General features: G+C 38.7%; 2 protein-coding genes across 22 annotated transcripts in view; both read right to left on the bottom strand.

Moving 5' to 3' along the window:
* LOC105693134 (glutamate-gated chloride channel) overlaps positions 1-15,542 on the bottom strand; it is a 34,636-nt gene extending 19,094 nt beyond the window's left edge. For 6 of the 14 annotated variants that reach the window (XM_012412914.3, XM_025747145.2, XM_025747144.2 and 3 more), the window contains exons 1-4: positions 15,244-15,529; positions 5,779-6,343; positions 1,098-1,277; positions 206-294 (exon numbers count right to left, since the gene is read on the bottom strand). In XM_012412914.3, the coding sequence (XP_012268337.1) occupies positions 206-294; positions 1,098-1,267 (259 nt within the window). In that variant the 5' untranslated portion in view covers positions 1,268-1,277; positions 5,779-6,343; positions 15,244-15,529. Of the gene's footprint in view, position 1; positions 295-1,097; positions 1,278-5,778; positions 6,344-15,243 lie in introns of all 14 variants that reach the window. The other 8 variants (XM_048658434.1, XM_048658431.1, XM_048658437.1 and 5 more) reach the window with 6 other exon arrangements.
* Positions 15,543-16,417: 875 nt separating this feature from the next.
* Positions 16,418-25,047, bottom strand: part of LOC105691224 (poly(rC)-binding protein 1) — a 52,724-nt gene continuing 44,094 nt past the window's right edge. For all 8 annotated transcript variants that reach the window (XM_025747148.2, XM_048658440.1, XM_048658443.1 and 5 more), the window contains one exon: positions 16,418-24,590. Coding sequence is in view for 1 of the 8 variants with exons in the window: in XM_048658444.1 (XP_048514401.1) it covers positions 24,506-24,590 (85 nt within the window). In the remaining 7 variants the exon portion in view is untranslated. The remainder of the gene's footprint in view (positions 24,591-25,047) is intronic.

Consider the following 25,047-nt stretch of genomic DNA (forward strand, 5'->3'; position numbering starts at 1 on the left):
CCCTTTCGACGGGGAGTAAGAAGTGTGGTGCTGTGATTGTGTGATGATGATTTTTGGTGGTGATGGTGATGATGATAGTTGTGGTGGTGCCTGTTGTGTTTGAGGTGCTGATTATTTTCGTCAGGATCGTGGTTGGGTGATTCGAGGTGATGATCGGGGGTGAAGAAGTCATCTTGGCGGGTGTGGGGCGGGGGCCGCAGAGTACCTTGAACCGGAGGCAGCAACCGCTTGTCGTATCTCGTCGACAGCAGTAGGTTGTCCAGTATTTCCTTGTCCGATTTTCCCTCCTCGAAACTGCAACACAACTTAATATAGACTGAACACGCCCGCGGTACGATGGGGTATAAGTGGGTAAGTTGGGGGGGGGGGGAACGGCGATCTCTCAAAAAATTTTCATTCTTTTTCTGTTTCTCATTTTCAGTTTTTCATTTTTTTTCATTCCTTCTTCGAAAAAACGCTCTGGGTATCAAAAACTGACGACTAAAAAAACCAATAAGGGAGAAGAAATTATGCGTCGCAAAATGGCGGCAAGCGTTCGATCTATATTTAATCTAACATATGTACTATAATCTAACACATCTATGTACCGTCTATATGTTGATGTATATATGGGAGATTTCATGCGAGTTGAAAACGATTACCTATATTTTATTCTTTTTTTTTCCCTTCGAAATTCAGATTTCGAACGAAATCACATGAGATTCTTGAACACGGTTAGAAATATCTCATATACACGTTTATGTATAATAACACATGGAAATAAATGACGTCATTCCTGCGTCAACTATTATGTATATATGTATATAAATATACTTGTCACGATATCTCAGCTGTCGATAAATAATTCGATTAAATTTTTTAATAGAAAAATCGACGCCTATCTATGACTACGGACTATGATAAAAAAGAAAAAAAAAAAAAAAATAGGTACAGATATCGAACAAATTCGGTAATCGAGGAATTCGATTACGGATACGCTATACATAGAATATTTCGCAGATCCGAGTGCGGCTGTATATATATTCATATTTATATGTATATATGTATATTATATTATATATTATATATATATGTAATAATGGCGTTTGTATACGTACATGTCCTCGGCGTGCGCCAGGGTCGTCAAGGTTAGGGTGAGGGCAAGGATGCAGATAATGGCTAGGGTGAAGGAGCCGGCTAGGGAGGCGATGGAGAGTGACAGGAGGGGGGAAACAGGGGGGCGGCTACCACCCCCTGCAGCACGCCGCCCGAGCGCCACCCAGACCATCCTATGTCATCTGAAATATTTAGAACTCGATCGATTAGAGAAAATCGTCAATTACGCGATGCGCGCTGGATAAGAAAAAAAAAAGAAGGACGACAAAATCCTACGACGCGAATGAATGAAATCATTTCGAGCGCACTCCCGAGGAGGAGTTCTAACATTTTTCCCCACCCCTTTTGGAAGAAGATAAAAAAAAAAAAGAGAAAATAAAAAAAATGAAACACGCGGCGAAAGCGAGGGAAAAAGGACCTCGCCACGGCGAACTTGCGAAGGACGAAGATGAGAGAGAGAGAGAGAGACAGAGAAAAAAAAAGAGCGTTGTATGTATGGAGAGTTGGTATCAGTTTCTCACGGAAGTATACATATACATATGTATACAGGACACACGGTTGCGGTCCGCCACTTTGCGGGGGGCCGTAGTAAAATGGAGTTTGGCATTTTTTTTCAGCTATAAATACGAGATGCGAATTCGTTGAATAAGGGAGGTATTAACGATAAGGCAACGCCTACGGACGTCTATCTCGTATGTACGTCCAAAGTCGCTCGGCGAGATTCAATTTTGTCATTATAACTCCTCCTCCTCCTCCTCCTCCATTTTTTCTTCTCATTTTTTTCCCATCGCCTCTTTCGCCCACGCACTTTTACAAACCCCGTGCATAATGGATTTTTAAATATCATAATCGGTGTATAAATATATATGTACGATAATCGTCCCCATGTACCTGTATAGATATTGTACGTATGTATACAATATACATGTATTTTTACCGGCGTTAACGACGCACTTCTAACACGGGGTTGAAAAAGTAGATAAGTAAAAAAAAATTAAATAAAAAAAAAAGAGAACGAACAAATGGAAAAAAAAATAAAGTTCGAATTTTTGTAAATCATCGGCTGATGTTATACTCGATCGATAAAAAATTAAATAAAAAAAAAAGAGAACGAACAAATGAAAAAAAAAAAGTTAGAATTTTTGTGAAGCGTCGGCCGATGTTATACTCGATCGTTATATGTATATAAAATTCCTATACTGATTTCGATTCACGGCGCGTAACGTGGGGCGATAGCGCGTCGTACGAGCGGCAAGTAGTCGAGCTCAACGCTAGCGTCGGACGCTCCGGCGTCTGGACTGAGAAAAAAAAAACTGCCACTTTTGGAGCGGAAGAGAAATTTTTTTTTTTTTTTTTTTTTCTTGTTGTTTCTTTCTCTCCGAATTTCTTCTACACGCGCGTAACGCAGATGAATGATATGAACTATAGTTTGTTACATTTCTTCGTTATTGATTCTACGCAAAAAAAGAGAGAAACAAAAAAAAATAGAAGCAAAAACCATCGGCGGACATTTTGGGGATGATTTTTTTCTTTTTTTTCTTTTGCGTTAAAAGGAAGAGCTTTCCATCCCTTTCTTTTTCACAGGCTCGAATATGAGAGAAAAAAAAAAAAACTATATCGCGGGGATGGAAATAGCTGTAAGAATAAAATGAAACGAAGGTGATATTCTCACGTGGGACTGTCCACAGAATCTAACGGTAGACGTGAAAGAAAAATCTAAAATTCCTACCGCTCGCGAGATTTACATGTGCAAAACTTTTGTCTGTAAGAAAATTTATCGGAAGTTAGACTCCAACAATAAGTCCGATCGGTAAAAGTTATTCGAGAGACCACGTGTGTGTGCGCTCGGGGAGGGGGTTAGGGGGGGGGGGGGGGGGGGAGGGGGGTGGTGGTGGCTAAAAGTCGCAGTAAAAATTCTGTGCGGCAATAGGGGCGACGATCCGAAGGGGTTGGGGAATATATATATATATATATATCCGGAGTCGCTAGTCCAAATTCTCTAGGATATTGATCTCGACTCCTACTACTACTGCCACTACCAGTGTATACCCTATAGTTTAATGGGACGAACTCCGCTGTCGAATACTATCCCAAAAAAACGAACGAATTTATTTATTCGGCACTCGTAAAATTTTTACCGATAAATATGCGCGGACGGAAAAGGAAAAAAAAAACGTAGGTACAAGCAATTCCGCTCCCCCCGTCAGGGTCATTTTCAATTACGGTCGCGACACGGCGAACGGAAATTAAACGCGACGGGCTTAAAAAATGAAAAAAAACAAAAAAACAAAAAAAGAATAGAAGATAAAAAAAACTACGTCGACGTGTGGGAAGGATATATGTATACAAAATAATCGGATAAAATGTTCAAAAATCAGCGATCGGGCGACAAAAAAATATTAAATACCTATTTTCCTTCCCATTTTTCCTCTCTCGCGCGTACGTACGACAAACCGGACGAAGCCGCTTCTTTGCGAACGTATTCCAAGTGGTCTTGTGTGTACAGCATTTGGTGCCAATCGTGTGCGCTTATAATGCGAGAGCAAAGAGCTTCCGGCAGCCGTCAGGTAGGCAACGAAAGGTGCAGGCAAGTGGCGTAATACGAGGGGCGGGGAGAGAGGGGGCGGGGGGGGAGGGGGTTGTAGATATGGAACCGCCCGAAGGGGTAGCCGGGTATTTAACGAAAACGTTTTCGTCGCCCGAGAGGAGGCGAAAATTGCCACGAAAACCCGCGGCGGAGAGGAGGGAAAAAATGACGGAAAGAGAAAAGAAAAAAAAGAAAGAAAAAAAAGAAAAAAAACAGCAGCGGCGGCGTTGATGACCTCGAATCCGGACGAATCGAGTCGCTGAGATTTTCCGAGGAATTTCGAATAAGGGAAGCTGGAATGATTCTTAATTTTTTTTTTTTTTTCTCTTCTTCTTTTTCGTCTCTCACCTTCTTCGCGTCTACGTTTTATCGACGAACGGGGTTACACGCAAATTTTCGAATACTGCATCCCGCGCTCGCGGGGGACATAATCGTGCGGATTTAAATATTCCACGGTTGTATGTATGTATCCCGATGCGGTGTATCCGACGTAGTTACGTATACGACGAATACGGGGACATGGCTCGCAGTTATGTCAGGAATGAAATAATTATATGTGTAAACCATGGAGAGCCGATGGTGGAGGCTACACAGCTGATGTTGGCCACGATCAATACGAGGCGTTGCGGCATGAAACGCTAAAGTCACGTGGCTAACGGGGTGGCTGGCCCATTCTCTCTCGGTCGCTCCACTCCACTCCGCTCCGCTCCGCCACGCTCCGCACACGCCGCGTTCCTTATTACAAACGGACGGCCCTCGAGGTGTACACCGCGAACATCCGGGTAAATGGGTATACATGTGGGTACCTTCTCAGGGGGGCGGGAGGGGGCAGGGGGGGAGGGGGAGGGGGGTAAAGTCCACCCTGCGCGAAAAAAAAAAAACCCCAATTATCGCTACCCCCGCGAAATTAACTACGCCGATTTTAATCCCCGATCGACGTAGAATAACGTTACACACGTCGCACGGATTCGAAAAAATGGATTTTTCAAAAACGAGGAGAGAGAGAGAGAGAGAGAGAAAAAAAAAGAAATGGAAACCGCCGAATTTTTATGAATTTTTTCGTCGACGAAACAAAGAAAGCTCGACGAACGAATTTCACCGCACAAGGCACAGGTGGTAGACGTGGGTAGGATTGACTCGTTTCCGAGGAAACTATACAATATATCGTTACGTTATCGAAGGTTCGAGAGCACTTCAATTTTTGCGGAGTTGCGAGTAAAAATGAAAACTAAAACTAGAAAAAAAAGGAAAAAAAGGAAAGAAAAAAAAAACACTCCAACATCGCGACGTCCTACTTCCCGTACAATTACACGCTCTCCGCATGTGCGTCCATAGGTGTATATAGATAGGAGTATAACGAACTCGCCGTTATCCCAAGTTGATGCACGAGGGTATAGATTATTTTTCCTCCCTTCCCCCCTCCCCTAACCCGACCTGACCCCGCGCAGTCCAAGTATAAAACGTTTACCTTCGATCGTCTGCTTATTGTTTATGCAAAGGCATCTCTCAACCCCGTGGTGGCCTTTCATTTCTCGCCGCTACCTCTTTCTCCCATTTTACGCTTCCCCCCTCCCGGTTTTACTTTTTTTTTTTTTTACTTTCCGACGATTTTTCTCAAGCGCACGGCGTACGAGTAGGCATAGGCTGTAAACGTATACATAAATTGATATCGGTTCAACGCGCTCTCCTCACCTCGCCAAGGTTTTGGATTTCCCGTGGCCGAAGGAACGACCGGGAGCGGTAGAGGAGAGGAGAGGAGAGAACGGGCGGCTACATCTGAGAAAAAAAAAACAAAAAAAACAAAAAAAAAACAGAAAAGAAAAGAAAATTCGGCAGATAACAAGCGTTCGATTTTCGGGGCACGTACAGTTTTCCCCCGGAGCGTTAGCTCCGCAGTCGATTCTCTCATCTTCGTCCTTTTTTTCCTTCGCTCTACGCCGCTCTCGTCCTTTTCGCTCGTCTTTTGAGGATAAAAAAAAAAAAAAAAGAAACGAACGAACAAAACAAAAAAAAAAGAAAAAAAAAGTGAAAAAAAAAAAAAGCGCGCCGAAACCAAATACCGAGCAAACAACGATTGGGGGCCCTACGGCAATTACCTTAGCGTGAGGGGTGTGGCTTTCCGCAGCTTGGTAGTCAGATTGCTGCTTAGAGAATTCGTTATCCTCGATCCCTTAGCTTCCGACGGTTGACATGATACTCCGGGGGCGATGGTTCGCGCTCTCCCCCCCCCCCCGGCTTCGCGAGGACTCGACGACGGTGGTACGACACCACGCGACGTTAGAACGCCGACGTTCTCACGGCGAAATACGCAACGCACCGCGTGGCCGCCACCGCTCGAAAAATATTCGGACCTTCGGCCGGGGACTCCGTCAGCCGAACGATGCACTACGATTGGAAAATAATATTACCTGCCGACGCGACTTCGATTTTATATCATTCTCCTCCTCCCCCCCGTTCACATCGTCCAAATTCACTTCTCACGCAGATCCGACATCCTCCTTCCTTCCTTTGTTTTTTGTTTTTTTTTTTTCTTTCTTCTTTCTTCTTTCTTCTTCTTCTACGAATATTTTTCGACCACCGAAATCAACCCCAAATTCCAAACGTACTCCGTTCACGACGCTGATGTAAAAGCGAGAAACTGAAAACGCGACGATTCCCAACCTGAAACAAAAATTTCAAACACTGCGTTCAAAATACAGGCATATGTATTTCGAAAAAACAGACAAAAAAAAGTCAAAAAAAAAAGGAGAAAGAAAATCCGTGTTACGGTTCCACCCCGCGCAAATTTTCCTCTCCCCCCCCCCCCATCCCTCGATTTTTAAGCGGGGGATACATTTGGGTATATATATATGTATACCTGTAGATATAGGATGTACGTATACATACGTATGTATGCGTAGTTTTATGTACCTAAATATACGTGTATCTGTACATATTTATGTAGATATAAAGGAGGGGGGGGGGGGGGGGTGGTGCGATGGGGGGTGTTCGCGTGACCTTGCTCCGCTGACCTCATTTTCGCAGCTACATAAACGTACGCTACGTTACGTATGTATAGATTCTACGGGTACAAAACATGTACACAAAATATATCAGCTGCATAAAAGTGTGTAATAAATAGATCCTCGCACAGGTAGGTAGGTAGGTAGGTAGGTAGGTAGTTGGGTAGGTACGTACAGGTGTAATCTGGGTACGTGAATGACGCATTTATGCGGAATAAATTATAAGTGCAAATTTATACACAAGTTGAGCGTCGAAACGACGTGCCCGCGAACGTTGCTCGTCTGGTTCGCCGCGTTTGTATTCCGCAGCGTGAAAGATCGTTCGAAACAAAAAAAAAAACAAAACAAAGAAAACAAAAAAAAAAAAAGGAGAAGAGAAAGTAGAAAAATAGTCCGAAGAGGGTAAAAATTATCGATACGTATACCCGCGCGTGCACGCTTCGCCTCGTTTTTAGTTTCAAACAAAAATTAACCCAGTAAATCATTTTACAAAGCTCAAGCGCGTCGCGCTCGGGTACCGCGTCCTTCTCCCAAAGGGATTTCACGCCATTTTTAGCCCCGCACAAACGAATTCTGCTTTTCATTTTTTCCCTCTATCACCCGGTCTATTTTCGCGCACGGCGCGGCACCTCCGCTTCGTCTGAAATCATCGGAGAAAAAGAAATTTGCAAAAACAAAACGAAACGAAACAAACACAAAAAAACAAAACAAAAAAACAAGAGAGAAAAGAGAAAAAGTTTTGCGAAACGATCGATTTTCAATTTTGTTCTTTTTCAGCGCCGTTATTACATCGACGGAGCCGGTGAGAACGGAGCGTGAATCGCGCGTCGGCCTTGTTTGTTTGTTCACGTGGCCTTGTCGTCCTCGAGGCGGACGTACGTACGTACGTACGTACGTACGTCGCACTTACGTACCTACGTACCTACGTCTCGCTCGTACGGGAGGAGGTCCTGCGGGCGCAACGAAGGCGACGGAGGGGGGCGCCCCGCTCCCGGTCCCGGTCCCGACGTCCTGCGGGACGCGGGGAGCGGAAAACGCGCGCGCCCCCCCCCAGCCCCTACCACCGCCGATATTGATCCTTCGGCTATTTTTGCACCACCCGCACAACCCCAACCGCCGTCGCGACGACGCTACCTACCACCCACATCGACAAACTCGCCCGAGGATCGTTTTCCGTACAAACGCGTGCACCCGTTCCCCGTTAGCGCGAATTGAAAAATGTAAAAAATGGAGATAGTTTTCCCCCCTCCTCCCCCCCATCCTCCTGCCCCCCGGCCCAGCAGCCCCCGAAATTGGCAAACCAAAAACCGATAATATTGGAATCTCGGTTGATTCCCGGCGCTGATTTCCGCCGCGGGCGATCTGTGAGTTTTTCGAATTGCGATAAAACGAAAAAAAAAAAGAAAAGGAAAAGAGGAAAAGAAAAGAAAATGGCTCGTCGAAAACGGGCTCCGTTCTGTAGTGTAGGGTGTGCAGATACGGTACGTGTCTAATGTGTTCATAACGTACATATAGGAGCTTCGCAGATGCTGTAAACTATAATTAAATATAACCTTAACTAACTTGGCTCTTGGTTTCAGCATTTGACCCGCTTAGAACGTATGAAAGGTGCACTCGGTGTAAATGCTATGCTCCGATAGAATCGAAGGGAAATATAGAAGAATTTAAAAAAAAAAACAAAATCAGCTGACGTCCCGTCCGATCCGTCTCTCTCTTTCTCTCTCTCTCTCTCTCTCTCTCTCTCTCTCTCTCTCTCTCTCTCGGGGTTGAGAAGAGCGTGTTTCCGGCTCTCGTCGTCCGCCCCCCCCCCCCCCCCCCCCCGAGTTTCTCCATTTTTCTATTCCGTTTCCGGGCAGCCGATAAAACGGACGGCCGCGACGTACGTCGACGAGTCTTGATTGTCATTGTCATATATTCCGGCTATCGTTCGTACGTACCTATCGTTTCCCGTCGTTCTCGTCGTTCGTCACATACGTCATCGTTACCCCGTTACACTCTACCATACTCGTTCGCATTTTCTCTCTCTGTGTGTATGCACCGAATCAATCCATCGATAAATAAATATAACGATAAATGCGAAACGTCAAGAGCAGCGAGAGTGGAGCGAAAAAAAAAACAAAAAAAAAAAAAGCTCTCCGAAAACGAAACAGATAAAAAAAAGGACGAAACTGGGCGCGTGGATTTTTCAATTCTTCTTCGTTTTTTTTTTTCTTTTTTTTTTCTAGTTTTCTTTTTACTTCGTTCCCAACACAGTCGAAATGACGAAATTGCGAGTCGTGCATGCCGCACAGCCGCAACAGCAAAGATCTTGTTAAACGCGTGCCAAGATTAAATTTAAATTTAATCGGTCTATTCGTCAAGGTTAATATGTAAATACGTGCGGTACCTATGTACTTCTGTGAATTGTCGCAGAAAAAAAAAAAAAAATTGATAAAAAAAAAGAAATAAATAAATAAATAACGAGTAAATAATCAAACAAACGAACGAAAACGCGGCACGAGAGAAAAAGAACAAAACTGATCGATAAATTGCGCTGGGAAATTAGAAAGAAAAAACAAACAAAAAAAAAAAAAAATTAATAGACAGATAAATTATAGATAAAAAGTAGAGAAGAGCTAGATGACACGTGTGTTACGACGTATATCAGATTTTTATACGCGTGTAGATATACATAGCTGTGTACATATGTATACACCTATGTATACATACAGGTATATGACTACTTTCGTAAACTCTGGCAATTTTAGGAGCAAATAATCCCCGGGGAACGTATAACGTACACGTACACATACACGTACATACACATAAGAGGTCGGTGGATAAGACGACGAGATATATATATGTAAAAGCCCCGAGACGTCCGTTTTTATTTTTTTATTTATTTATTTGTTTATTTTTTTTTTTTATCATTCTTACCTCGTCCTATCCGCTCCGTACAACGCCTCGAGCGAACCATCGCGAAATGATATACCCGAGTCGAATTACATCACATATATACGTATGTATGTATATACAAGGTGAGCACGTATCTGGTACCTACTTATCGCGCACACGTTTTAACATCCGGTTACTGCACGCGTCAAACGGGCGAATCTTCGCAAAAAATTTATAACGTTCCGATATCCGAGCGATGCCAAAAAACAAAAAAAAAAAATAGATCCGTCGATCGCGGTCGGAAAAGGGAAAAGGGAAAACGGAACCGGAAACGAGAGACGCAACGGGAAACAGGAAAAAAAATTGTCGAAAAGCTAAAAACGATCCCGTCGACGCGTTACGGAGCTTGCGACTAGATACGCTGCCCCCCCATTCGCCCCCCTTCACCGCCCACATCCCTCCAGATAACGCGTAGACGGCGAGCTTTTGAGTCGGGAAACATCAACGAGGGAATCAACGCTAATGGGGCGACCTTTCCCCCTCCCCTTCCCCCTTTTCCACCCCTCCCGCCACCCTGCCGCCTCCCTCGGTGCGACGTCAGGGTTTTCGCCCCGCAGGAGCAGCCCGCGTTGGTCTCGCGCGGCACAGCGGTGGAAAACGGTTCCCGGTTCTCTGACGTCATCGCGGGCAACCCCTGCCCCCCTCCCCCTCCTCCCCCCCCCCCGCCCCTTCCACGCCACTCCGCTGCAACGCGGGTCAACCGAGGTCGATGTAGGGGTAGGTGCAGCGGCGGATGGAAACCAGGTAGGTAGGTAGGTAGGTAGGTAGGTAGGTAGGTAAGGTACGACCTACGAGCTTTTTTAACTCCGAACTGCATCAACCGACTGCTCCTCCTCCTCCTTTTACCCCCCCCCCCCCTTTTTTTTTTTTTTTTCGTTTTTTTGTTTCTTCCTCTTCTTTTTATCCGCTCGTCTTTGTCCTCTTCTTTTTCTTCCCTTATTGTGTATTCCCGTATACGTGTACACCACCTCGCACAGTCGAGCTCAAACTGTCTTTTATTTATTCCCCAGCGAGAAAACCGTATTTCTCCGTTTGTGTTTTTTTTTTGTTTTTTGCTTTTCGCTTTTTGCTTTTTTTCTAATTTTTTACACGGAACAATTTTTTGCCAGAACGAACCAGCCGACGTATACACATTATACACGATATAGAAACACGTTGGCATGGAGTACTTAATTATCTTTAACGGCTTAATTTTTGTAACTTCTTTGTTTTTTATTATTTTTTTTTTTTTTTTTGTTTTTTTTTCAACCCCTATTCGGTAAACCAGGTGAAAAGTGTTGATTTTATTTTCTGTTTTCAGAATTTTGTGTTTTTTATTCAATATCTCATCCGATTTGCCCCCCTCCCCCCCGCCCCAAAAAAAAAAAAACGAAAATCCAAAAATTGTCTCATCCACTTCAAATAGGTTAAACACCCAGTTTCCTCCTCCCCCCACCCCCTCCACTTCAGTATACGAATTAAACGAAGGCTTTGTTATTATTATTATTATTATTGTTATTATGAAAATTTGGCAGACTTGCAGGGGTGCAGCGGTGTTGGTATGGAGGTATAGTTGCGGAGAGAGAAGTTGTTCATTAGCGGTGTAATTAATTGGATTCGAGATCGCAGGTTTCTAAATTACGAAACGAATCGTCTCCTTTTGTTCCGCAGAAATTTCTAGTAAACGTGACGCGCGCACACGTACGACGTTGTAGTACCGACGGGGATTAATTTGAAGACGATTGTTCGGCTAGAGGAAGCGGAAATTGTATAGAATATTCAAATTCAAATTCAAATTCAAATTCGCGAATCGAGAATACCGATGCACTCGAAAAAGAGGGACTTCAACTGACGCTTTTTTTTCATTCTATCTCCTTATCAGAAATAAACCAGAAATTGAATCGAGATATCTAAATACTCTTTCCCTGTGCGCGAAAAAATCGAAAAATTGGGAAACGGTTGTGAAAAAAAAAAAGCGAACAAAAAAAAAATTGCTCCCAATTTTGAGTCTATCGAGTACACGCGGTGCGCGTATGTGCAAACGATGAAGAGGAAAAAAAAGGAAAAGAGTGAGAGAGAAAAAGAAAAAAAGGAACAAATTTTTGGCAGTGCATTCCGAGTGGGACGGTATTCGGCGTATATCCACGGCGAGCGCGACAATTCCGAAAATATATCTATCCAACGTATCCTATGCGACGTTAGGCGCTAGCAAGCGAAGAGAATTATACGTACAGATGCGCTACGCACAGTGTCCGATCTGGTGGATACACTCTGCCAACATTCGAGCGAAAATGTACTTGAACTAGAAACGCGAGAATCTTTCGGAAAAAAAATTCCTCGTAAGGGTGATTCGGTGAAAATAGACGGAGAGAAAAAACATCCGTTCGATCCCCTTACCGCTACGGTACGGCTGGCGAGTAGTGCGGCCGAGGATCGGGTCAGCCGCGCGACGATAAAATACAATACGAGTAGTTTTCCTTTATTTTTCTTTTCCCTCCACCAAAAAGCACTTCTTTCGTAACATTATGTAATTGGTTTTTCTTTTATCGTTCGCGCCCAATTATAAAGCGACCCCCTGTCGGCGGGTTTAAATTGTTGACGAGGGAATTTCGTATATTATAGGGATGATTTATCGGTTCACCTGAACACCGACGCGCGACTAGATGTATATCGAGTAGATTGGTCTCCTCGATTACCGCGTGTCATATTATTGTACGGGGTGTCGCCGAATTGGGTCATCCTCGGCAAATATTTGACCGAATATTAAAACCTCGTGCCCGGGAGGTATACAAAAAATATAACTAATACACGTTGGAGTGGAGCGAAAAAAAACGACGTTTTCTTTTTTCTCTTTTTTTTTTTTATGCACCTCCTAACGAAGTGTATATCGGTTCGACACGGTTCAAGAGCCTCCTCCAAAGATCAGCTCGAAAAGCAAAAGATTCAGGGGTCGCTCAAGATTTTTGAAAATATCCAAAATCGTCTAAAAATGAATTTGGATTTTTTTTTTTTTTCTTCTCGTTCTTATTTTATATTCTAGATCAAGAATGATGGAGATTCTGAAAATTTCGATACGATATTTTGACTTTCAAATGTCTCTGCAAATTTTTTCAACCCTCAAAGTACATATAAAGTACTCAAAATGTTTTCGAGCACCTTTGAATCTAAATATTGAGGAACTTTTGATTTTTTGTCTTGTAGTCGATGTACCAAAGACTAGATATAAAGCACGAGGTGATGAAAAAAATATTGAACAATTTTTTTAATTTAATTTTCATTGATATTCACATTCAAAGGACGTTTGAAAACATTTCAACTTCACTTTGGACTTTACTTTGAGAATTAAAAAACTTTGGAGCGACTTTTAGGAGTCAAAATATAAAGTTGAAATTTTCAGAATCTCCACCGTTTTCAATCCTCACTATAATCGAATAACGGAGAAAAAGATTGAAGAGAAAAATTCAATTTTCGACAACTTTGGAAATTTTTTAAAATCTTAAGCGACCCCTAAAAAATTTTTTTTGAGCTCTCAAAAAGGCGAGGAAATGCAAAAATCGTTTTTTTGCGCCATCCCACCGAATGCACAGAATCATCAGTATGTAAAAAAAAAAAACTAGCCACTTCGTCGTAAATAACAAGGAGAATTTAAAAAAAAAAAAAAAAACTTTCCATCTTCAACTTTTCCTCTTATCCGTACGAAGTTACACGACAAACGCGAAACGTAAAAGTGTTATAGAAAACGAAATGATTCCGATTTTTGCACGAGGATATCCGTATTTATGGTAATATTCGTGCATACGTAACATTTTATGTATACATGGATATATATATACATATATATGTATAAATAATAAAGTACGCGTGGCTCCAAAGGTTAGCATATTTAATAAGGTCTCCGCGGGTGTTTTTAGCCGGTCGACAGTTTGACTTGATCGATACCGCAGAAGTAAACCTATGTACAAATATCTATGTACCGTATATATTTTCGAGTACACAGTTGTGTATGTACACACATTTTGGTATACACACGACAATGCGATACATTATATACCTAAATAATATCTTACGTACTACACGACTACGTTACATGTATACCTACGATAAACCGCATGATCGATTTCGTACCACCGAACGGATATATCCGCGCTCTCGTAATTGTTATTGTTATTTTATTAATCAGCATAATTATATGGAATCCTACAAGGACCTCGGATTTATACAATTGTGCACCGCGTTTACGCGCGTATCGAACGATTCTCTTCTTACAGGAGATTCGGCAGGCGTCGTTTTTTTTTTTTTTTCCTCAACTCTTCCCACGGGACGTTTCTTCCCCATTCTCTCTCTATAATTTTTACTTTTTCGTTCCACCTCGTGTCGCGAACCATAAATTCTCGGCTCGTAATTCTTCTGCAAAAATATCCGTTCCCATCTCTTCCCCTCGGTGGGTGTGTATATCCAATTTTTTACACGGGATTACCTACCGGCGGACCACGGGATGCCCTTGCGTTATATTTTTTGATTTTTTTCTGGGCCTCTTCTTTTTTTCCATTCCTTTTTTTCCCCCACATTTTTCTTCCCCTCGCGAGAGCCCTTGTTTTACATCGCACGAAACTGTTTCGGAACGACGTCTCGGGCTTCGTGTTCTTCCCGGAAATCCAAGGGGATCCGGTGCTTCGAGGATCCTCGTATCCTCGGAGTGTTTTATATTTATTTTTATTCCCTTAAAAGCCACTTAACTCCGAGTGACGCGCCATCTGGTTACTCGCTGGCAATTTATGGGCGTATAATACAGCAGGATTTTCAACTGTCTTTATTGCACACCATTTGCGGATTTTAAACCAATTAGGAGGAAGCTCCTGGTCGCGTTATACTTAATTCTCGCATTTCGTTTTTCGGGTGTAAAAATTCGCGACATTTCGCTCGTCGATTTATCGGCGAATAACCGGAACGAATTGTCCTCGGAAAAAAAGAACCCGTCGGGGGTTTCCGAGCCGAAAAATGTTCCAAGAATTTTTTCATCGCAAGCAAAAATTGTGATATCGTTGGTAATTTTACCTGAATCTGATGTCCGCGTTCCGGGGGGGAGGGAGGGGATGCTTTCGAAATTCCTACGTAGAAAACGAGAGCGCAGATTTTCTAGTTAATTTTCAACGTCGTCGGGTTCCCGAGGGTGTCTCCTCTCCGAGCCTCGAGTGATTTTCGAGAGTCTCTTTCGCACCAATTAGCGGTTGTTCTCTACGTCGTTTCGACGTAGGGAGCCAATTACCCGGGACGGGATGAAGACGCGACGGGGTCTTCTTCCCTCGGTCTCTGGAGTTAATATTTACACGAGGTTGCACGCGAATATGAAAAGAGGACGGGGGCGGGGCGGGGGGGAGGGGGGGGGGGGAGGGGGGGGGCATATTTACCCACGTAATTATTTATGGCGATGATAAAATCCCCGATTGATGTCCAGCCGTAATAAAGCAATATTCGATATTCGGTATCTAATTAATCAGGTATGAACGCCGTGGCGATAAAAAATAAATCAGGTTTTAGTGTCGCAGGTCGTAAAATTCGGCTCGTATGACCGGGGCGACGAAGAATAACGTAAGAACGATACAAATTCGGGGCGTTGTAAAACAATTTGGAAAAAAATTTACTTACGTTTCTCGATTTTCTCCAATTTTCCACACACCATAGATGTTCACTTGTTTATCACGTCTCGATGGCCGCCTCGTCCAACGATCGTGTACTTTTTAAATTAACTGCCGTTTAATCCAAAATTAACACTGGACTTTTTACGATAACGCGCACGTTCCGGGGGTACCTGATTAAACGAAAAGAAAAAACACTCCCGAGAAAACTCGACGACGCGTTTTCAAAAGGTGAGTAGAAAATTCCGAAAGATCCTGCGGTTGTCGCGGTTCGAACCGCACTGAAGCTGCGAGCTTCTTCAAAATCCAACTTCGAAACGAAGATCGCGCCGTTGCGAACGCCCCCCCAGTTGGCGGTGGTACGAACTAATTTGAGCGCCGCGGCACATTTCGAATGGCTAATTAAGAAGGACAATACGTTCGATTGAGTCGCTAAGGGAGGTTGGCGAGGTATATTCATTTCTATGATATAGAGTATTACTATATACACACTTTAATAACCAAAAACAAACATTACAATAATAATATTGTTATTGATATATATATATATTTATATGTATAATAATTATATTTATATATAATAATAGAGTTGTTTATCAATAAATGAATAGTGTAAACACTAAAAATCTTGCTTGTTTATTTTATCTTTTTGTTTTTCTCTTCTTTCCTTTGCTTGTTTTTTATTTATTTATTTATTTATTTATTCTTTTTATTCGTCATTATGGAAAGAACTGTGTAATATTATTGTATTGTATTAATAATAATTGTATTAATTAATAATAATCATTTACAGCGACGACTGCATTTTTCATTATATAGCTTTCCGTATCCGGTTTAGTTAAATAAATTTCATATCATCGTATTGTTATTATTATTTTTAAATAAACCTTCGCCTATAACAACATGACAAATTTACTTATTTATTGTTATTTATTTTATTTTATTTTATGTTTTTTTTTTTTTTATTCATTATAATGTTAAGTATAATAAGTACACTTCAAGTGTACCGTATACATGGTAATAATATTATATACGTTGATATTTGTACGCGAGTTTATAATAATATATATGATTTACAAAAATTAGACGATAAACCGCAAAAATTTTTCGTGACGTTTTTTCCCTTTTCATTTTGTCTTTCTTTTTTCATTCAACTATTTTATTCGTGTGTTTATCAATTTGTGTTTTTTTTTTTTTAGTTCCTTCATTTAATTTTCTCTTTTTCTTCTTCGTCTTATTGTGTTTCATTTAATTTTATTTCTTTGTTTGGTTTTACATAATGTTAAAATATCATCAGTTATTACGTGTATTTTTCTTTTTGTTTCTTTCTTCATTTAACCTAAGCAAAATTCTACTGAACTATGAAAATATAGTCAGTGTATTTTTTTTTTATTTTTATTATTTTTTTTTCATACTTAGATTATTATTTTAAATATCATGTAGTGCATCGTTATCTAAAGAAAATCTGTCTTTTTTATGCAACTTATACAATTCAAATACAATACAATGTTTATGTATTTGAAATTTAACAATATTATTGCCTTTATTGTAATTTTTTTCTTTTTCATCATTATTATACATATATATTTTTTTTTTCTTCTTTATTTAGTTCAATTTATTTCATACTCGGTATGTTCTTTTTTTCTCATTTACTGTCAAATTGGTAGTTATCAACATAACGTCGTTTTTGTTTGCTTATTAATTTTTTTCATTTCGTTTGAGAATAAAATATTATAATGCCTGATAGAAATACAGGGATAAGTAGATGAGTGAAATTTACAAATAATAATTTCTATTCACTGCCAATTTATGCATAATCACAATAATATGAATTTAATCAAAATGATGATGATGATAATAATGATAATAATAAGGACGATAAAAATGATAATGATAATGATAATAACTACGGAGACAATTCGAACGAGAATTACAGGTCTGTTTATAAAATAATATTTAATATAATATATACAATTGTTAATTGAATACAACTAACATGTAATAAATACATTAGTAATGAAAAATTAAATGGCGGCTCGTTTTCAATTTTCAACTACCTAATTTCGATAAGTAGTATAATTAATTATTAGCGAGAGAAAAATACAACTTGTCCCATTGGAAAAAAAAAAACGAAAAAAAAATTAATAATAATCAGATCTTAGCATTTTTTTTTTATAATCGGGAAGTATATCACTGTTCGAAAGTGTATAACCGATCGATGCCAAGTGAAGTAAAAATTTGGTGACCGCTTACTTTTTACTAATCGATTAAAAATTAATTTTCAATTTATGGCATCGTGAATAAATTAACAATTAACTGGATCGATTAATAGTTAAATAGTTGAGCAAACCAATCATGTAAGATAAAAAATAATAACGTTAAAGTGATTACTACACCTATAACGTGTGTAATAAATGAAAGAAAAAAAAAAAAAAAAGTTGAATAAATTAAGGGCACAATGGAAGAAAATAATTTCCGGAATAGTCAGATTATCGGATCGTATCGGAGGAACTGGTCTAAAAAACCACCCTTAGTTAGTTCAGCTTTCGTTCGGATAGCAACTAATTAACAACGTGTACGTAGTATCTAGTGTAAAATACAATCAATATAAATACATAACAATATTGTTTCAAAAAATTTTTAATGCAATTAAATAAATAATTCTGTTCGCGCAGTACGATGGCTTGAAGTATGTTAAACGACATAATTCTCAATTGCACGTCCCTTTCGTTCTAAATATTATCACAATATACGAATAATAAATTTTGGAAATTAAACAAAAAAGAATGACGATCATGGCTCGTGATTTTAAATCTAAATAAAAAATAATCAATAATCAATAATCAATAATCAATAATCAATAATAATGACAACATTAATTGAAACGATGATAAAAAGGAGAAATATTCATCGACGAATTATACAATTGGTTAATTATTTATGCAGTGTGATACAGGGTAGAATAATCGACTACAATACCATAGTGTTAAGGTGGTAATAATTATAATGGATATGTGAAATTGGGAACAACGATTTTAGGATTATAGAATAATAATAAACTTACGTAGCTACATAGGTAGGTGGGGTGATATGAGCTACAAAGTCCAGATATCCCTTTCGCAGCACATCATGTGTCGTACAATCAACAGCCGATAAGCTTACAAACTTTTCAAAGTTATAAGCTCAAAAGCTGCCATGTGAGTTTGAAGGAATAGCTGCTCGACGGAGATGCCAGGAGGCTAAGTAGTTGGGGAAGAGGAATGGACACGGTGCTAGCTAGTTTGATATGTAGACTGATTTTGGGTGAGGGGCACTATGTGTTAATTGGGTCTATACACACGGCTCCTACGTGATAATTTTACTTATTTCAGCGGCTAGGTCACCCTAATTTCCAAGCAAACTCCAGAGTTACGAGGGCCTCTGATGTGATCGAGCACGATGACTTGGCATCGAAGCCAAAGGATAGTGCTTCGTAGAGAAATGTAGGGCTCGGAGGGTCCTAAGAATATTCCATATCTCCGTCAGAGTTTGAGTGGCAATTGATTGACCTATCCGCATCGATATGGTATAACGAATACAAGATATGTATATCAGCTACAGGTTCTAATGTAATTTTTGCTCTGCCGAATGAACCAATAATATCATTTACATTGATATCCGTTCACATGTAATGACGATACGTTTTTATTACACTATTCAGTTTTTACGTAATTCTACCTACCGCCTATAACTGTAGGTACATCTTACTTACGTTATTATTAATCATTATATATCGTGTTTCTCTATCCTTAATTATTTAGTATAATAATTTTATTGATTTTTTTTTCTTTCTTTTTTTTTTTTTTCCTTTTGTTAATTTTATCATGTAAATATTGTATAGCAGACAATTTTACAAAACATTACCCTGAAATAATGTACTTCTTTTTTTTTTTTTTTTTTTTTTTTTTAATTATTATTTATTTATTTTCTTTTTTTCTAACGTGCAGCACTTCAATGTCATGGTGCAAGAGTATTGTTACGGAGTGGAGATGCGTTTCTTACAACAATCACGCAAGATATTTGGTTCATTTCACATGTGATTTATTTCATTACACATTTCAATGTGCCGCAAGAAACATTCCACGTTATAATTTAACGCCAGTCTTTACCGCAATCAGAAAACCAATCAGTATTTTTATATTTCTTTACCTTTCTTACAATAAATGTCTAAGTTTAAATAGATCAATTTACATTTCGCGTTAATAAAAATTATCCTTCTTTTCCCAATATGCTTATCTTTCTCTCTCCTCCTTGTTTTTTTTTTTTTTTTTCTTTTTTAAAGACATTTTCCTACTCTTGATATTACACAACTACTTTTCTTCATTTTAAATACTCGTATTACTTGTAAGTATTTATGACCCTGTTTTATAAAGGCTTCGTAAACATAAGTTGGTTTGGCCAAAGAAATTATAAAAAAGGCAGCGTAGCCAAATTTCCATATTTTTACATTTGCTTTCGGATCAGGGATATTCAACTTTGGATTTCGTGCCATTCCATTATCTCACTTGCATCGCTACTCGCTATTCTTCCGCAAAGTAGGGATATCTCAAGTCTGATATCAAACCAGGAACTAACTAATTCATCTCATTGTCAAAGTGGTTTTTTAAAATTCACATTTTCGTATGTACAACTTCGAAATGCTACGGCATTTTATCAGCAAATATCCGGATTATCTTTTACAGATATCTATCATTTTCAGAAGCCTCTCAATAATAATAATTTTCTCTCATGGGTCCCGATAAAAAAAAAAAACCCACTTTAATAATTTATTAAAATTAATCTAACAAATATATATATATATATAGATATATATAGCGGCATGCAAATCCTTCAATCATTGCAATATTATTGTTCAAACTATCGAGATCCATTCAATGTCCGATATAAACTTGTCGCATTCGATGTTCAAGCAATTATTTATTAAGTGCAATTAAAGTTTGATAAGATCGTTACGTGTATATCGGTGCCTCTGTCTCTCGCACTCCTCTTCTATTTCGCAATTCAAAAACGATCACCGAGTGCGTGTTCTATTTTTGTTCTCTCTCCTTTTATTCCACAAGAGAAATAGATCCATCAATAATCATTGTACGTTCGTTAACACTTAAGAGCTCCTGAATTAATTAAAAAAACTTTTATTGGCACTCATATATTAATTAGCTTGGCACGCGTTTGAGCTGATACTTCAATTTTTTTTTTTTTTTTTTTGACTTGGCACAATCTGTCTCGAGTTAATGTCACTTATTATGTGTTTGTTTGTAATTTTTTTTCTCTCTTCCTCTTTTATTTATCCACCATAGAAAAAATATGCCTCCAAAAGACTACGTTCGCCATTGAAGTCGATTATCAGGTCATGATTAGAAACGACGAACACGATACAATATCCTATAAAAACTAAGTTATTTCTTAGCTGATTGCCTTGCGTTACATTAAGGTCGGTAACTGCTGCTTCACATTTATTCTTTATTTTTCATTTGTGTGTTTTTTTTTTTTTTTTTTTCATTTTCATTCACTTGCATAACCGCAGTGCGATCTCAATAAATTTTTTTTTCTTTTCAGTGAAGTTTATCAGTTCTCGCGCAGTGAGATTAAGGCCCCTGCTTCAACAGATTGCTCTATGCCACGACAAGAACCGTGCGTTATTAATTTATTTATTTATTTTTTTTGCTATCTCTTTTTGTTCGGGCAAGGAGTTTGAAAAATAAGAGAACGCGGATTTTCGTACCATCGAAATTAGAGATGGTATTGGTATTCAGAAACTCTCGTGAGACTCGATCGGCCCTGAATAATAGAATCGGTTTGTGAAATTTTTTCAGAGCGGGATTTTTTGTGATTGTGACAAGCAATCATTGTTTCAAAAGGGGCACGAGGGCTGCTTCGAGATTGTTTGTTTTTTTTCTTTCTTTTTAATTCTATCGTCATTAAGAAATTCATTTGGCACGACCGGATGTCGATAATAATGCTATTACTATATGAATAATTCTTCTTGTTTTTTTTTTTTGTTTTTTTTCTCCTTCAAATTGTACACAATTAGAATCTTATACAATTTAAATTAGACATAATTATACTTAAGAGCTATGAAATATTCCCACAAGACTTGATTGATTTTTAAAATCTATTACCTCGTAGTAATGAGTATAGCGAATAAATATGAGCGGTATTCGAGCAAGAGATATAATATGTATTATTATATTGTAATCCGATATTTTTCATCAGATATGTATCTCAAATATTCCATTCTATATGAGTAATAATCATGCGGTAATATCATAAAACGAATGCCGAATAACGAGTATTGAAAATTGATAAACGTATAAAATGAAAAAAATTGATTAACATTTAATCGAATTATTACTTGGTTTTTTTTTTTTTTTTGTTTTCTTTCTTTTTTTACTTTTACTTTTACTTAACGACAAGATAAAGAGGTTTCACATAAAGTGAATTATTGGTCACCCTTTTACCATCTTATAGTCTCAAATAGGTACACTTTTATTTATTTATTTCTTTCTTTTTTTTTTTTTGTTTTTTTCTTTCTTTTAATTCTGTTTAATTTGATATCACGCAGTTAGAGAATTTCTCTCTCGTTATTATACACAATCGCAGGAGTTCAACGGTCCCAACACCCTGGAGAAATTTTCTTTTCCCTTCACTCTCAGTTTCCTCTGCTTTTCAATCGCTGATTATCAGTGAATAACTGCGAAATGCGTTTCGTATAGATATTTTACGATAGAATTTATTTTCTATATTTTAAACGTCGTAATCGCACTGGTATTGTTATCAGTCTATTTGTTCGGTACATAATGCCACTCGCTGCAGTGCGTCCACGTTAATGTATTCAATATTTAAATCTGAACCTTAGCTCTCCAATATTTTCTAAAAATTGCCCTTAACTACTACTATATTCAAATCTAATCACAGCAATATTTATTGTTGATACACAATCATACCGCGTCTCTCACTAATTTGTTTTTAATAGACTAACAATAAAAATGTTTGATGTCAAGTACGCATCGAGGGCCAGTACGACAGTTGTAGAGAATTTGGGATAATCAAAAGTAACCGAAATATTACGTAGCATAAAATTGTTCATGGAGTTGTTCACGATGAGCCGATATTCAATGTGGTAACACTTTCCAAACACCCCCGGGAAAATCTGACGATCGGGGAGGAGGAGGGCCCGGCGTAGGGGATTGGGTCCTGACGACTTTGTTCGGATACGTCGGATGGAAGTTTTTCTATTTCCTTTTCCTTAAAATCTCTGGTCTACACGGTGATATACGATATCTACTAAATGTATATCTTCGAAGCGATCTAATTGAACGGTAAAATCTGCAAAGCAATTACTCAAGCATGCTGTCGTCTATGACACAAAACAAGTATTAGGTATTAGGTATAATATAAGGGGGTTAAATAGGGAAGCATGGGAGTACAAGAATTTGGCACGCGCTGGAAGTGTTTCAATTTCTTTTTTTTTTCTTCTCTTTGACTCGAAGACGTGTGGGCTGTGCTAGATTTTTTGGATGGGTATTTAGTTCTTCGGAATTTTTGCGATACCTAAACAAAATCCGGGGACATTAAGCCACCGGTCTCACGCACACACCCAATCATTTTTTACATGCAAAGTTTATTGCTGGTTGTGACGTTCGGAATTATATTCGGATGATATATAGTTACGATTAGACTGGCTTGTAGCAAGTTTTGCATAAAAGGCAGACGGGCGAGCTATTTTTCTATTTTTTTTTTTTCTTTTTTTTCCCCCCCCAACATAAAAATCAACTCACGCACATCGATAATTTCCACATCCAGTTTCCGAAGGGTTACGAGGGGTGGATTAGACAATTCAAAGGGGAAAAAATGTGATTGAAATCGCTGTAATCATCTGCCTGGTATGCGGTGCTTTTGCGGAAGTTATGGGGGGATGGGGGGTCGAGGAAAAGAACGCCTGTTCGAAACTAGGCTTTAAATTCGCACTTTTTTATCCCTACATCTTTCCTAATTATTATGTTTTTTTTTATCGTATAATAAATATATTACTATTTATACTCCACAGAATAATTCATTTTTTCACTTTTACTTATACGTCATTTCCTTCCTCTTTTTGTCTGTTTGAAAAATAACAAAATAACAAAAAAAAAAAAAAACAATTTGTTTCCTCACTAAATTTTACCCCGTCGATGACAATATTTCTATGTCGGCGAATAAAACATAATCATTATATGATTTTTTTTTTTTTTTTTTCTTTTTAAATATACGAGTAAATATTATTTTTCTATACGTAGCTGTCGTATTCGCGTGTTATTGCAATTTTGATCAAGTAAAATTATTACTCAACAAGTCATTAACAAGGTAAAAATTAGTTTGCGATAGGATATTTCGTTATCCGGGGAGGCGTATAGAAGTTGACTTTTTTTAAAGAGTCCCTTTACGTACCCTGAACAAGATAACATCGTACAACAATAATTAATAATCATTAACAATAATAATTTCGAATTGAATTTGCATGCAAAAGCTACGCAACTACAATTAAATCGCGGGTACTTTGTACCCGTTGCACGATGGACATCCGTGGTAACTCGGAGCGATCCGTCGGAGAGTTATTGATATACAAATTTCGTTTTGTTTGTTTTGTTTTTTAAAAACGCATGTAAAATTTTTTCGTTTCTCTCGTCCCGTTTCGAAAAATCTACAAATCGTTCAAGCTCTACACTTTTTTTTCTTTTTCGTCGGTTTTTGTCAACAGTTTCCACCTCTCAACGACATGTATATAATTGGAGTCGGTCGCGCCAATTACAGCGATCACTAAAAGCCACCCAGCATATCCTTAGCATTCGAATGTGCCATAACGTGAATAAAAAAACGCTAACAACCAGTCTAGAATTACTCGCATCAATATTATTCTCTTTTGCTTCTTTTTTTTTTTAAATATAAAAATGAAAACTAACATATCTTTGGCTTGTTCCCTTTACCAATCAGCAGCAGCATGGGGCTGCAACGTATTATTTTTTTTTTTTTTTTTTTGTTTTTGTTTTTGTTTTTGTTCCGTTTGTACAAATTATATACACTTATTATCAAGTGTTTGTTGCGTCTCATTGTTTCGAACACGTTGTATAATTGTATATACGTTACGTGATCATGTTGCAAGCTTGTCGATGAACACAATTTGGCTCAGCCCCAGACGCTTTGCATGTGTCGCTATGTCTCCCATGTCTTTTTTTTTTTTAACAATATGAGCCTCTTTAATGGATCGAAGATTTAACGATGTGATTCGGTGTGATGTAGTGATATGCTGGGATCGCCATTCCTGCTGTTTCCATTGATATCCTGCAACATTATCAGAACAGTATGTTTTTCAATTCTAAAAATTTTCATTTGCCTCGCGCTCTTTATCCTACAAGTTTCACGGGCTCGAGAGACTGCGCTTCAGAATTTCTAATCCCGTTGTTAAACCGAGGACTTCTCGTCCAAACTTTAGTCTGACGTACACACACGAATACTACCGTACTTTCAGAGTCCACCTGGGACGTGAAAGGAGGAAAGAAGACGTTTGAATTTTTAACAATTCCTCTGGTACACTGAGTTGCAAAAGTCTCTCGAGCCATGTCCGCTTTTGCTCACTTGCTATTTTAGTTGGACAAGTCGAATTGCTTCGGGCTCAACTTTTCAAATTGTTAAAAATTACGCCACATCAACGTTAAGACTGGGTTTGTAGCTCGAAACTTTATCTGGTCGATAGACTGAGCGAGAGAATTAATTGTGTGTGATGTTTTCCCTATTTTTG

Source organism: Athalia rosae, chromosome 7 (assembly GCF_917208135.1).
Source record: "Athalia rosae chromosome 7, iyAthRosa1.1, whole genome shotgun sequence".
Taxonomy (NCBI): Eukaryota; Metazoa; Arthropoda; class Insecta; order Hymenoptera; family Athaliidae; genus Athalia; species Athalia rosae.